At 35.3% G+C, this 14361-nt stretch overlaps 1 protein-coding gene across 2 annotated transcripts; it reads left to right on the top strand.

The window, feature by feature from the left end:
* Positions 1–400: 400 nt before the first annotated feature.
* Positions 401–13116, top strand: LOC130809917 (vacuolar protein sorting-associated protein 35B). Of its 2 annotated transcripts, XM_057675775.1 has the most exons (22): positions 401–732; positions 850–946; positions 1060–1183; positions 2760–2945; positions 3460–3547; positions 3738–3794; positions 3889–3978; positions 4071–4193; positions 5597–5671; positions 5739–5798; positions 6990–7106; positions 7450–7689; positions 7801–7866; positions 10756–10845; positions 10989–11078; positions 11170–11259; positions 11693–11761; positions 11859–11939; positions 12022–12129; positions 12214–12317; positions 12403–12516; positions 12642–13116. In XM_057675775.1, exons 1-22 carry the CDS (start codon positions 640–642, stop codon positions 12850–12852), a joined length of 2373 nt encoding a protein of 790 aa, XP_057531758.1. In that variant the 5' UTR covers positions 401–639; the 3' UTR covers positions 12853–13116. The 2 variants fall into 2 exon arrangements, with proteins under 2 accessions (XP_057531758.1, XP_057531759.1); XM_057675776.1 differs by lacking the exons at positions 401–732; positions 850–946; positions 1060–1183 and having other exon boundaries at positions 2918–2945; positions 3659–3794.
* Positions 13117–14361: the final 1245 nt, after the last annotated feature.

Below are 14361 nucleotides of genomic sequence, written 5' to 3'. Positions count from 1 at the left end.
GTTTGTCATGATTTGAAAAAGAATGAAATTAGCTCTGAATGAACTTTGGCTTAAATATAGTAAAAAGAGCACTAGTGCAAACACATATCCAATATCTTCACAATAAAAGGGATGAGTGAAGAAGGAATATAGGTTAATAAAACATATTTTTTTTATGCCAATTACAGAAAAAATGCAATAAGTTTTATATGAGACTGTTTTATCACGAGACGAGCCTATGTAAATAAACATCTTATTTTTTTTTAATTGGTAATTTTAAGATAGTAATTGAAAAATATAATTTTACCTTTATGTTATAAAGCTAATTAGTAATTTAGTATACTCCTACAATTTTAATGCTAACAAGTAAACAAAGTTAAAAGTCTATTAACATATCAATATCACTAAAATAAATTCTACTCGTAAATAAAAGAGTACATCTAAAAAAGTGGGCATTAGCTGGCTGTGACAACATGTAACTGAAACCCCAAATCACATTATCATTTCAAATGAATAAAAAGAATAATGGGAAAACTCTGTTTGATCGTTCTCCAGAGCTGAGCTGTTCTCTCGTCGTTTTGATACTCAGTCGCCGGCAAGTTCTTGAGAGAGAAACAATAAGAGAAACAGTAAGCAAGAGAAATTTTGTAGTGAGAGAAAATGATTTTGAATGGAATTGAAGATGAAGAGAAATGGCTTGCAGAAGGAGTCGCCGGCGTTCAACAGAATGCTTTCTACATGCTCCGTGCTGTGGTAATTTTAATTTCTTCTACACATTTGCAATTACAATTTAGTTTTAGTCCTAGATCAGTTTTATTTAATTGCATTTTTTGCTGTTCAATTTTTTTGGTGCAAATTTTGTAATTACAGGATTCGGATAATCTCAGAGAAGCTCTTAAATACTCCGCACAAATGCTTTCTGAGCTCCGAACTTCAAATCTATCTCCTCACAAGTATTTTGAGCTCTGTAATGATCCGTCTTTCAACTTTATTCCTGTTCAATATAAGTATTCTAGTTTTTCGACCATTGTTTGAATGCATTTTAGTGATTTTAATTGATCTTTGTTATTGATTTGGAAGATATGCGCGCTTTTGATGAATTAAGGAAGCTTGAATTGTTCTTCAAGGATGAGAGTAGGCATGGTGTTTCAGTGTCGGATCTTTATGAACTTGTTCAACATGCTGGCAATGTGTTACCGAGGCTGTAAGTTTTGTCTAGGACTTCAAAATTATCATTTTTTCTCATTTTTTAGAAGATCTCTATTTCTATGTGCAAAATTATGTCTTTTTTTTGGGTTGCTTAGGTTGATCATGGACAAAATTTATGTTGACTTTCACCTTCTTTTTCTAAGGATGTGTGAGCTAAGTAATGTTTACAATTGTAGAGAATTTTCTAAGTGAAGACAAGTAATATGACTACGACTAGAGCAATGCCAAAATTTTAATCCCAAAAAGATTGGGTTGGGCTACATGAACCAATAGATAAGTTCCGGTGGTCGTCCATACGAATTCTATTCCTCCCTTCATTTCGACTTTCTACCATATCAACATGTAAATCTAAATTATATCCTTTTCCGATTTTTCCTTTCAGGTTATCTTGGGTCTTCATCACCTTGATTTCAAATCTCTAGTTTTCAAATCTCTATCTTCTTTACCGCTTCGGCAATATTTTGTTGTTGCATATGTCTAATTCATCTTAAACGATTCTCTTTCATCTTCTTCTCAGTATTTGCGACTCCCAAACCCTTTGTTATATGGTTGTTTCGAATTCTATCCGTCAAAGTATGCTCATCCATCTAATCATTGACATTTCCTACAAGAAATATGACTATTTCTTAAAAGTAAGTCCTTGAATTGTAGTTTTGAATGAAGGTCACCTCTTATCTGAAGGAGATTTATGTTTGTGTCTAATTATTGCAATTTTAGATTTTAAGACTAGTTGGAATTTGATAACGAATAGTGGTTTCTGTGAAAAGCTTTTATATGATATGATGCTTATTGATGTTTGGTATTTCTATTATGTGTGTTGGACAGTAAGTTTGTGCTTTATCATGACTTCTTAGTTCTTAGTTTTTAATTTCAATGTAAAAAAGCGGTAACGGTTGCGATTGCGGTAACGTGAGTGATGCGGTTATCATATCGTCTAAATATCAGTTGAAACCATAAGATATCCCTTAATGCGGCCCAAAACGCCCTTTTTTAACACCTTTACAACACGGGAAATATCTGTTCGTTTGTTTTGAAAACCTTTACAACGCGGCTGATGCGATGCGATGCGATGCGGCCTTGTCTTTATTCTATGTTTCAAGGAGATAGCCGTGAGCTATATGAACAAGTCTTTGTTACTTTGCTGGCGGAACTTTGCTTTATGTTCAATTCTCTCTGTTTTCATTTATGACTTGTTTTGTTGCGTTGATATTGGGTGGTCTCCACAAACATAAAATAAGACTGCAACTTTTTCAGAATCTTTGTATTCAGTTGTGATTGGTGAACATGGCATTGTTGTTTATGAGAGCTTGGTGTAGTTCTGGCGCTGAACTCACACTAATGGTGAGTTGTTGACCTAAGTCATACATTGGTTGAAGTCCACAAGTGCTATATAGGATCATTGACCTAAGCATTTGAAATTGTGGAAGCAAGTGAATATTTAGAGCTGGATGCCTGATCTTTAAATCTCATCATTTTCAACAGACTCAATATGAAAGACCTGCTTTTTTATCTTTTATTTTTCTTGATACTGTTCTGCTGTAGCATGATAAATATTCGATGTGAATGATCAGGTACCTCCTTTGTACTGTCGGTTCTGTGTACATCAAAACGAAGGAGGCTTCATGTAAAGATATTCTGAAAGACCTTGTCGAGATGTGTCGTGCAGTTCAACATCCTATTCGTGGCCTTTTCTTAAGAAGCTATCTTTGTCAAGTCACTAGAGACAAGCTTCCTGATATTGGTTCCCAGTCTGAAGGGTGGGTGTCTGTTCCATTTGTTTCATCTGCTTGAATCAGAAATATTTTTATGTGCAAGTATGTCTAAGAAGGTAGCTCTGATAAGATTATATTTCTGGAAGTACCTAGTTTGTTGATAAAATATTTAACTCAAAAGAAATATAAGAAGGTACTTGTAGCTCTGATATAATCAGCTCTGTTCCTTGATAAGAATTACTGTTTCTTTATTTTGTATTATTTTTACTTTTGTGAATTTATGTTTTGGTTCTTGAAATTTTAATGCCAAGCCAACTATGCGCCTAATGGTAACTCTGATGTAGAACCTGAATAGATAGTGATTTTTTTTCATATCCAAATTCTCAAGCATGTTTTGGCCATCTTCCTTGTTGCCGTGGCTTCAGAGTTACCAGATGAATTTTGGCCTATGTGATACGTCTGGCTAAATCACGAATAAGAATGAAAACTGCTGACCATTTGTCGTATTTCCCTTTTTTTATAACACTGAAAACTGTTTTGTCTCCTAATTTTGTTTCAGGCTTGGTGATTCTGTTATGGACGCTGTCGAATTTGTGCTGCAAAATTTCACGGAGATGAATAAACTTTGGGTTCGATTGCAACACCAGGTTTGTGATCCATGACATTCTGTTGTAGTATAAGGTCATGCATGGCACCACAGTACTTGCATGCCATAGAGGTAAAAGTGTCTCATGAGGACATGATGTTTGGCCATGCAGGTGTTTTGGTGCTTGTAAATGATTCATGCTCTTTCATGATCCTGAATTGAGGACTTCAATCAAGGTTTTTGGTCTGCAGGGGCCTGTTCGCGTGAGAGAGAAACGTGAGAAGGAGAGGAATGAGCTTCGTGATCTTGTAATCTCATTTTTCTGAAGTGATTATCCTTTCAATTATACTACTTCAACATGAGCCCTTAAAGAGATGCTTTTTGGCCTGATATATTGATTAGGTTGGAAAGAACCTGCATATACTAAGTCAAATTGAAGGTGTTGATCTTGATATGTACAGAGATACCGTTCTTCCCAGAATTCTAGAGCAGGTTAGGTCATGGTGCTTTTAGTAGTTCCTTACCTTCTTTACATTGTTGCATTGGCTATGTTCATAAGTTTTCTGTGTAACTGATCTTTATAGGTTGTTAATTGTAAAGATGAACTATCACAACATTATTTGATGGACTGCATAATCCAAGTGTTTCCAGATGAGTATCACTTGCAAACGCTTGACATATTATTGGCTGCTTGTCCACAGCTTCAGGTAGGGATCATCATTTTCCTAAAATGAATTATTGTTTTGTATCCCCATCCGTGATGTGTTCTGTACCATAGATTACTCTTTGTTTCTTTAGCTTAATTTTGTTGTGAGATACTACAAACCAACACCAGAGAATTAAAATTTCTTCTGCTAGCCAACCAGAAAGAAAAAAAAAATCCAAGTCTATCTGCTAGGAAGTGTAGTCAGAGCCTTTCGCATGGAGAGATCCAGACACAAGTAGATAATACCCCAGAAAAAAATGAGAAAAGGAATCATCTAAGAAGAATGCTGAAATAAGCCCAGAGAGAACCGCAACCTAAGCCTGCACCACATGTTTAAGGTCTGAATATGTTGATGTTTTAGAAAATTCCATTTTAAGCTGGTAATTTCACAAGACATAAAAAATGTGATACCAAGCAATGGGAATTGGAAAATATTGAACTTTGCTTGAATGCTTACGCAATTGTTGGTGGCTCCAGATCTCTGGGAGATTTTTAATATACAATTACAATACATTTGGCTGGGAATTGGTTATGGTCTTTTGGATAAGGCTCCAGTTCTATGCAAACTGATGTATATGAAATGTTTTGTGGCACGGAGGATCAAAGCGAAGCAAAGGTGTTGTGAAGTTGGATATGAAGAGTTGCTTCCAAGTGAGTGTTGCAAGTACCTTAACTCAAATTTCACAATGAAGATATTGTTCAAGATGTTGAGCTTTTGAGCATAAGATTTGTTGGTGGGTCAAATAGAACGTTATCACCAATGTATTATGCAATTGGGATGTACCATAGTGGTTAAAGGAAAACTTAAAATGTCGGACATTAGATTAACTCTACTAAATAGGTTAGAATGTTGAACTTTTAAAAGAGATCTTTGTAAGAAGATTGAGGTAGCTGAGATGTATACGTAAGATAGACGTACCTTATCAGTAGAATTTAAATTTAAGAAAGGGCATTAGAATCGTAAATGTTGAATAAATTAATAGAGAAAACGCCTTATAATGGTTTGGTCATGTGCAAAAAAGAGAGAACATGTACCCGATAGATAAGTGGAAGGTTGGAACTTTGAGAAATTAGAAATGGGTGAGGTAGTTTGAAGATGGCCGGTTAATGAGTGAAAAATGAAATGAAGAGTTGGATTTGCATGAGTATGACAATAGTTAGGAATGAGTGGAGGAGGAGAATACATGTGGATGATTATTGGAATTGACTTTCTTAGTTGTAGATTAGTATCAAAGATAGGGCCGAATAAAGTAAAGTCTTTGTCACCGACAATCTCTCACATTGGTTTGTTTTGTTTCATGTAGCCAAATATTGTTGGAATTAAGGCTTTTACATTGCCATTGTTGTATATCTTTCTAGCTAAATGACATTTCAGTGCATGCTTACAAACTGCTTTGTTTTTAGCCAACAGTTGACATCAAAACAGTGCTGTCTCAGCTGATGGAGAGGCTTTCAAACTATGCAGCATCAAGCACAGAAGTAAGTGATCACTGAATTACCTGACTGGTTTTTCTGTATCAGTATGTTGACTTTTTGTATTATGCAGGTATTACCTGAGTTCTTACAAGTGGAAGCTTTTGCTAAACTGAACAATGCCATTGGAAAGGTAGACTTAATATTCATTCATACCCTCCTTTTCATATGCCTTTGCTTTATTCTTATTTTACATTCTTCCACTGCCTATTGCTGGCATTGGGGTAATGTTGTTAACTCTGCATTTTGGATCTGTTTATTTTCCTTTTTTTTTCTTTCACGTCAGTTGTTGGCTTGAGACAACTTATAATGAAGGAACCAAATATGTACTGTTAAACTCTTCCAGATTGAACCTATGGGATATTTTCTTCTTGCAATTGTAATAAAATACTCAACATTCTTGAAAAAGAGCACCTTTCCAACTGTAATAGAATACTCAACATTCTTGAAAAAGTATTTTTTTCTTCTTATCTTTATCTTATTATATGATCACGTTTCTCTAATTGCCCTGAATCTTGTTCTGTAGTTTCTCTATACAAAAAGTGAACCAAATTTTCGTAAACAATTGTATAACTTGCGAATATCTAGATAGGATGTAGCGACTTGCAAAAATTGTACCTTTGTACTATATTAATTGAGTTCTAAAAGATAGTTGTAGTTGGAATAAATGGCTACAAACTACATGGATTTAAAGTTAATATCTATGATAGCTGCTTAATTTTTGAGATAAACTCTCCACTTTGTGGCATAGTCCATCTTTATTTAGATTTTTAACTTGTGATTCTAGGTGTGATAGATTTTTGCCTGATGGAATCTGGAACGTTGTTCATGAGATCTGAGCATGGGAAGTGATGCATTTTATACTAGTATCAAAGTCTGGAGTGTCTGACTTAAGTAGGCCTTAGTATCATAGGTCAGGGACACTTTAAATCTTTACCTGCCGATGTTAGTCTCTTTTTCAGGACAACCATTTTTTGGTACATACATATGATATTTGTGTTTACTTTTTGCCCCATTTAGTAGTTGCGTCTTCTCTTGGTGCATCTGTTTGTGTGCACATGTAGCAGATTCTACATTTTCCAGGGCCAGAGTACTTTATGGATTTAGCTTTTTTTAATTTTTTTATTCATTCTTCCTTTCGGTTCCCTCTTGGTTTTTTTGTTTGTATGTATATGTGTGTGTGTGTGTGTGTGGGGGGGGTCACTCTTTCTTCTTTTGCTTGCCTCTTTATTTTATTTTTTTATTTTTTGGGTAAGATAAATGCTTTTGTTACATTCTTTGATTTCAAATATCTTGCAATTGATTTGATATATTTCACTTTCAGGTTATTGAGGCACAAATTGACATGCCAATTGCTGGAGCCATAACTTTATACACTTCACTTCTTATGTTCTCTCTGCGTGTTCACCCTGATCGCCTAGACTACGTGGATCTAGTTCTGGTATGTTTTATCTGAAAATAAATAGATATTTCTACTTTTTGTCACAGGTCATTGTTTCTACTCAACTGAGATGTGCATTGATAATTTGACTTTCCACGTCAATTTGTTCGTTTGTACAGATAGGCCTTTAGATTAACCTTTTGATATCTATTCACTACTTGCAGATTAAACTTGAGGTTTATACAGGATCTGACTATTTTAATGGAGTATTTTACCATTTTTCATGATCTTAGATAGCTTTTAATTGATAACTAAGCTACTAAACTTCATAAAGACCTTGGACTTATAGGGCATGACTTTTTTTGGGTTATTTCTTAGTAAAAACTGGGTTAATTTTCTGCAGGGTGCTTGTGTCGGGAAACTTTCTGGGAAGCCAAAGCTTGAAGACAGCCGAGCAACAAAACAAATTATTGCACTTCTAAGTGCTCCATTGGACAAGTACAATGATGCAGTTACAGCATTGACTCTTTCTAATTATCCTCGCATCATGGACTACCTTGACAATGATACTAACAAAGTTATGGCAATGGTTATCATACAAAACATTCTAAAGAACTACACTTGCATTTCCACTGCTGATCAAGTACTATCCTTTGCTCTTCCAATTGATGCACATTAGATCTTGGGTGCTGATCTTATTTATCTTTTGAGTTATCTTGGGTGTTAATCTTAGAGATGTGAGGTTTTTTTGTAGGTAGAGGCATTATTTGAGTTGATCAAAGGGCTTATCAAAGATATAGGTGATGGCGCAGTGGATGAGGTTAGTTCTCTTTCTGCCCCTTTCTTTACCCTGGAAAAAGTAGGAATTTACATTAATTCAATTCAACGTCTCTGTAGAAAGGTCCTAGGTACAATATCAGACTTGTATATGCTGGATAGTAGCTCTTTCAGGTTCAGTTGAGCGTCTCCTCCTTCAACCCCCTCCACAGTTTTTTGCCTGTTCTGCTGGTTGGTAGAGGTAGGAGCATTCACTCCTCATACTCTACGATGAGTGTCCAGTACAATATATTAGTTACTGCTGTAATCTATGTTAGACGGGCAATCTGGCATTATGAGAGGGGTTATAAATGGATAGCAGTATCATTCAGTCAAATATTTATCTTTTAAAAGATAGTAGTAGTCAGAGGTAAAAAGAGAGGAGATGCTATTATTGAGGGTTTTTCGCTAGAGCTTTCAGCTCACTGGGAGAGATTCTGGCCTCTCGAGCATCAACTAACTATCATAAGCTCTTAACATTTACTGTAGATTCTGATATCTACAAACATCATATCAACTCTAACCATCCCAATCTTGACAAATTTTATCTATATTGCTTCCGACAGATTTTTTCTTGATGACGCTTGGCTTTCTTATCTGTCTTATTTTGCGAGAAATCAAGGTTGCAACTCTCCTCTTGATGACCCATACTCCTACGTCTCTTACTCTCTTTCTTATATTTCATGATATCTTGAGCATAAGTTGTGCAAGTTTCTATCCTATCCTACACCAGTGATTGCACACCCAATTACGGTGTATTAATGAGGTGACATGAGTTTTAGAACCCCATTCCCCATTTGGAATATTGATTTTTAGGCAGTGATTACATCACTGCACGCCAATCTTCCTTAAAATCATTTTCTATCAATAGCTTTGAAATGGTTTATATTTCCAACAATGTACTTTACCGTGTTTTGTACAAAACCTATGAATGTGTACCTCTAAGCATGTTTGATGATCACGATTTTGCTGCAACATCAAATATCAACTCTGAGCTTGTCTAGTGCTATGCTAAAAAATTGACACATTTCCAGCACTTGATTTACATTGCCTTTTGTTATTGGACTTGACAAGTCATCAACCCAAATTAATTTCCTGCAAAGTACAACCATTTCCCTTGAAGCCATGACATATGAAAGTATGAAACACATCTTTGGAGATAGAGAGATTGGGTATGAGATGCTGAGCTATATAAACTGCTCTATTACACAAGTTGTTCATGACATAATGCAAAATATCATCCGCATCACGACATTCAAGCCACATTGTAATGATAAAAAGGTAACTGTGGCTGCAAAGTAGGCCGTATCTGAGATTTTGCACTATAGCTGATGAGCTAACTTTCCTCTGCTTGACCGCAAATGTGGTTTCGCGAGCATCACAACAAACATGGCCGTGTCTGAGATTTTGCAATATGGCTGATGAGCTAACTTCCTCTGCTTCTGTTTATGATTGGGAGCTATATGGAAGAACTAACTGAAGCACCAAAAATTTTCCGAAAATTCACCCATGCTAAATGAAAGCCTGATGGCCCTGATCTGATCTCCCATCCCTCTTGTCCAACCTACTTATCTATTTGCTTTTTTTTCTTAATAGGAAATTTTTGATGGACATATTTTTATCATCCAGTCATCAGTACATGAAAAATATTAGGGGTCAATGTAGCTGAACCCATATTATTGAGATTATGACGTCTGCATTTTTGAGTGTTGTGTGACATGAACTCTTCATCTGTTGATCTTTTAATCCTTGCATCTATACATCTTGTCTATTTTTTCTGCCATTTTTTTAGTACATCGTTTCTTCTAGATGTGTGCTTCTTGGGAGAAATGATGGACTTTAAAAAATGGATGTAGCAATTTGTATGAGCTGTATTAATTATGTTGCCTTTGCTAGACAGAACCATGAAGTAACAAAATGCCCTGAATTGATTGATATCATCATCTCCAGTGAAGTATTTAAGTTTTTAAGCTTGTAAATATATGTTCTAGGCCTAGTTCCCTTTTAGAGTTAGTCAATGTTATGTAAAGTATCCCTGAATATTTTCTGAGTTTTATTCAGGTCTGATGTTACATACTTGTCTAACACATCTTCAGATCAACTGAATGCTAGTTCTTGAGGGCTTTTAAACCTCTTATGTTAAATAACCACACCATCATGCTAAAGTGTACACCCTTGCTTTCTTCATTGCAAAACTCTTCAGCCAAAATAAAGGTTATCAATAAATGCACTATGGATTATTGGTCAAAGTTTTTGCTTTTCTTCTTTGTACTCATCTTATGGTTCCATCAAGTCAGTGGCAAATCCAGTCCTTATATAGTTTATTAAGTGGGTTCAAAAAAGTCAAAGTCCAAGGCAATAACAAAGCCAATATTGTATAAAAAAATTTCACTTGATAATATATGGTTGTATACCACTTAAATAATTGTCAATGAAATTGAGATAAAGTACTTTACTTTTTTTAGCACATGCATTTGCATAAATAATAGGGTATATATAAAGCTTAGAATTATCTAAATTAACTGTTTGACTAAGCAATTCAATTTGGCCATTTTTTCTTTTAAAATCTTTAGAATAGTAGTAATTTATATTAGCCCACAAGTTATCCGACACAAAAAAGTCATAACCGCCTTCATACTCATTCAAATTGTTTGACAAATTTTACTAGAACAGTATATTGCTTTCGGCTTTAGATGTTTTTCCAGGATCTATATGTCAAGTGGGTTCAATGCAATAGTCATATTTGTTTTTCCCTTATTATACATAACAAATGAACATGATTCTTAGGAGTCAGAACAGTCAAGTGGGGTCAGGTGACCACATTATGGTATGTGTGGCTATGCCTATGCATCAAGTAGCTGATATATTTTTTTCTTGCATAACCTCTTACTAGGTTGACGAAGAGGATTTCAAGGAAGAACAGAATTCTGTTGCTCGTCTTATACACATGCTGTATAATGATGACCCTGATGAGATGCTGAAGGTAATAGTTCTTGCTAACTCCCACTCCCAAAGAGAAGAAAAAGGGTAATTTGTGGTAATTCAGCGTAACTATCTTCTTGGAATTCAATTAATTGAAGCAATTTTTTGATAATAAAGGCATTTCACTATTTGTTTTTGTGTCAGATTATATGTACTGTACAGAGACATATCATGACTGGTGGACATAGACGGTTGCCCTTCACTGTTCCCCCTCTTGTTTTTTCTGCTCTCAAGGTGCCATTATGTGTTTTTATAACAAACTTAAGTACAGACCTCAACGCATCAACTTTAAAAGCTCAATTATAATGATTTTTATTGTCATCAGTTGGCCCGGAGGCTACAAGGACAAGATGGTGAGGCTGATGGAGAAGAAGCACCTGCTTCTCCTAAAAAGATCTTTCGGTTAATGAATCAGGTATTTCTCATTAGTGATTATGGCTATGTATGGGAGGAAAAAGGTGATCCTGTTAATAGTTGGGGTCATTTACTGTATTTAGTTTTCTTTGACCGAAGGCATCGTATTGGAACAGATGGGCAGGATTGGAACAAGCATAATTTGCGACAAGAAATGCTAATTAGAAATCTGAAATTTTTGTTGTGGAAAAAAGTAGGAAAATGATATAAACTTCTTTAGTCCGCGCTGCTTCTTACCAAAGATCATCTGTGCCATCGACTTGTTCATGGAAACTCTTAAAAACAATTTGTATTTTAAATGTATGCATAGTGTGAAAAAATGATACTGCATTTCCGGGTATAATTTTTATACGTGTTTCAATAGCCAAATATTTTGCACAACTATCTATTTTGCCATGATTTTCATGCTCTGATATATATCTGTATCATTTCAGGCTGTTGATGCTCTTTCATGTGTTCCTTCTCCTGATCTGGCATTGAGACTATATTTGCTATGTGCTGAGGTATGTTACGAGCCAGGTATATGTAGTTATGAGCAATGATAATTGGTACGGTAGAAAACTTCAGCTTGCAATTTGACATTCATCTTTGATACTCTAGGCTGCCAGTGATTGTGACCTAGAGCCAATAGCCTATGAATTCTTCACCCAAGCATTTATACTATATGAAGAAGAAATTGCGGTAAATTCTCATTATCGTCTGTACTTGAACAGTTCCATATGTCGTACAAAATGTGCGCTCATGTCTACTTTTGGCATTTTAGGATTCCAAAGCACAATTTACTGCTATACACCTTATAATTGGTACGCTACAGAAGATGAATGTGTTTGGCGTGGAAAATAGAGATACCCTGACACATAAGGCAACCGGGGTATGACTCAATACATCATCCGATTTGTGTAAAGCTGATTTACTTCTTTCCTTGAACTATTAATGAACAGTTTTGTTTGTTCAGTACTCTGCGAAACTTTTGAAGAAAGCTGACCAATGCAGAGCCGTTTATGCATGCTCTCATCTCTTCTGGGTAGATGACCAAGATGGTACCAAGGATGGAGAGAGGTGCAATTACCATCGAATTTTCGTGTTCTAACAAGCATAAATCTTGAACCCATGCTTATAGATGACTTATCTGTAATGAACACAGGGTTTTGCTATGCCTGAAGCGTTCTCTACGAATCGCAAATGCTGCTCAACAGATGGCTAATGTGACACGTGGAAGCAGCGGGCCAGTGACCTTGTTCGTAGAAATTCTAAACAAGTTAGTGTCTAGAAGTGAAATAAACCCATGCAGTTTTTTCAAACATAGTAGTTTATGAATCCTTTTGTACTTTGCTTTCAAGTATAATTTATACTTTTGAGTTCTGATTTCTTCTGATCGAATAGGTATCTGTACTTCTTCGAGAAGGGAAGTCCACAGGTTACAAGTTCAGCTATCCAAGGTCTCGTTGAGTTGATACGAACTGAAATGCAGAGTGAGACGTCAACTCCAGATCTTGCCACCTCCGCTTTTTTTAACAGCACATTGCGATATATCCAATTTCAAAAACAGAAAGGCGGTGTTATGGGTGAAAAGTATGATCCAGTTAAGATATAACAGGCTTCTTTTGTGATGTACAAAAGCTTCGTTGTATAGAGATGATGGGTACCGGATACCTGGTTTCGGGAAGATGAAACATGTATGGACAGAGGGAAAGGCCGAGGGGGGTAGTGTGGCTGCCAAACATGTTGTTGCTTGCTTGGCTATGTTCATCGATTCGTATGTACATCTTTTTGTTTTTGTTCAATTTTAAACCTAGTATTGTTTTTTCTTTATTTGCTTCTGTACAAAACGTAATGGTAAATTTCTCTTACATGATAAGGATTGCACAGAAAACTGGTGAAGATGTCAAAACCTTTTGGTATGTGCTGAGTCGTTTACTCACTCTACAACTCTTAGCACTTTTCTTCAAGTTATATGGAAAAATCACGCCCTATACAACGGGGTGGAATTGTAACTACTATCTAGTATCTACAATGCACGTAGAAAACAACCACCTCTAAATTACAATGGCTATAACATGAGGTATCTTTTTGAGATCTATTGTAACTGCACATAACTGCTTCTAGTGGTACCTCCATTCCATAATACTTACTGCTGATACTCTAATAGTGACATTTTTCTACACAACATGTCACAATAAGGTGTGAATATTTCACAGGGCTTAAGTAATTACTTAAGCCAAGATTATGTTTGTGACCAATAACTTATTGCTTAGCCAAGATTATGTTTATGACCAATAACTTAATAACTTAAGTTGGAAGCAAAAAACAATAATGAATACAATGACGTCATAAAAGATTCGCCAAATAATGAGGGAAGGCAATGACATTCACATGCAAAATATTATCCAATATCCATCATAAGCAAGATGGTCACACCATTGGATAAAAGAGTGTTAATTGATTAAGACAACTCTTTTAGTTATTTATTCAGCTCGGAAAACTCAAACTCAACTTGAGACACTAATGAGATCGGGTCGAAATACTCAAAACTCGACTCTTACCTCAACTCGAAAATTTGAAAAAATAAGGTTATTTAACAACTTAATTTCCAAAATAAGCTTTGGGAAAACTTATTTTCCAAAATAAGCTTCCGTACATCCAAGCCTATCCTCTGGTAAAATGGTTGTTACTAACAGCGAAAGAGGGAAAAAAAAAATTAAAAGGGCAAAGTCGTTGTTACTAACAGCGACTTTGGCCTTTTTATTTTTCCAGCTTGCTTCTTCCTCATTTCAGTTCACGCCTTCTCTTTGCCATTTCGACACTTACGAGCTCTCTTTCTCCTTGAACCATTAAAATCAACTTCAATCCTTCAACTAAACTCATCAAATTTCAAGTTTGTACCAGTAATTAGTTATTTCATCTTCCTACATTGACGTAAGATACTAATTTTTTGTGTTTTTTTCTATATTCAAAAAATTAGGGTTTACTTGATTTTAATGAACTTTCACATGAATGTAGGTTTTTAAACTTCTAATTTACTAATTCTTGTTCATTTACAACTTATTGAGGTACGTTTTTAATTTAATTTTTTTTATTTGGTCTTGATTTTAAAATGTATGTC

The sequence above is a fragment of the Amaranthus tricolor genome, chromosome 4, assembly GCF_026212465.1.
Source record: "Amaranthus tricolor cultivar Red isolate AtriRed21 chromosome 4, ASM2621246v1, whole genome shotgun sequence".
NCBI lineage: Eukaryota > Viridiplantae > Streptophyta > Magnoliopsida > Caryophyllales > Amaranthaceae > Amaranthus > Amaranthus tricolor.
This window is presented reverse-complemented; position numbering and strand designations above follow the sequence as displayed.

Excerpts from the sequence above, each read along its gene's own strand:
- LOC130809917 (XM_057675775.1), top strand. The coding sequence starts at position 640 with ATGATTTTGAATGGAATTGAAGATGAAGAGAAATGGCTTGCAGAAGGA. Across the intron at positions 3,979-4,070 it reads TTCCCAGAATTCTAGAGCAG|GTTGTTAATTGTAAAGATGA; the intron begins GTTAGGTCATGG and ends TGATCTTTATAG. Across the intron at positions 11,260-11,692 it reads TCTTTCGGTTAATGAATCAG|GCTGTTGATGCTCTTTCATG; the intron begins GTATTTCTCATT and ends GTATCATTTCAG.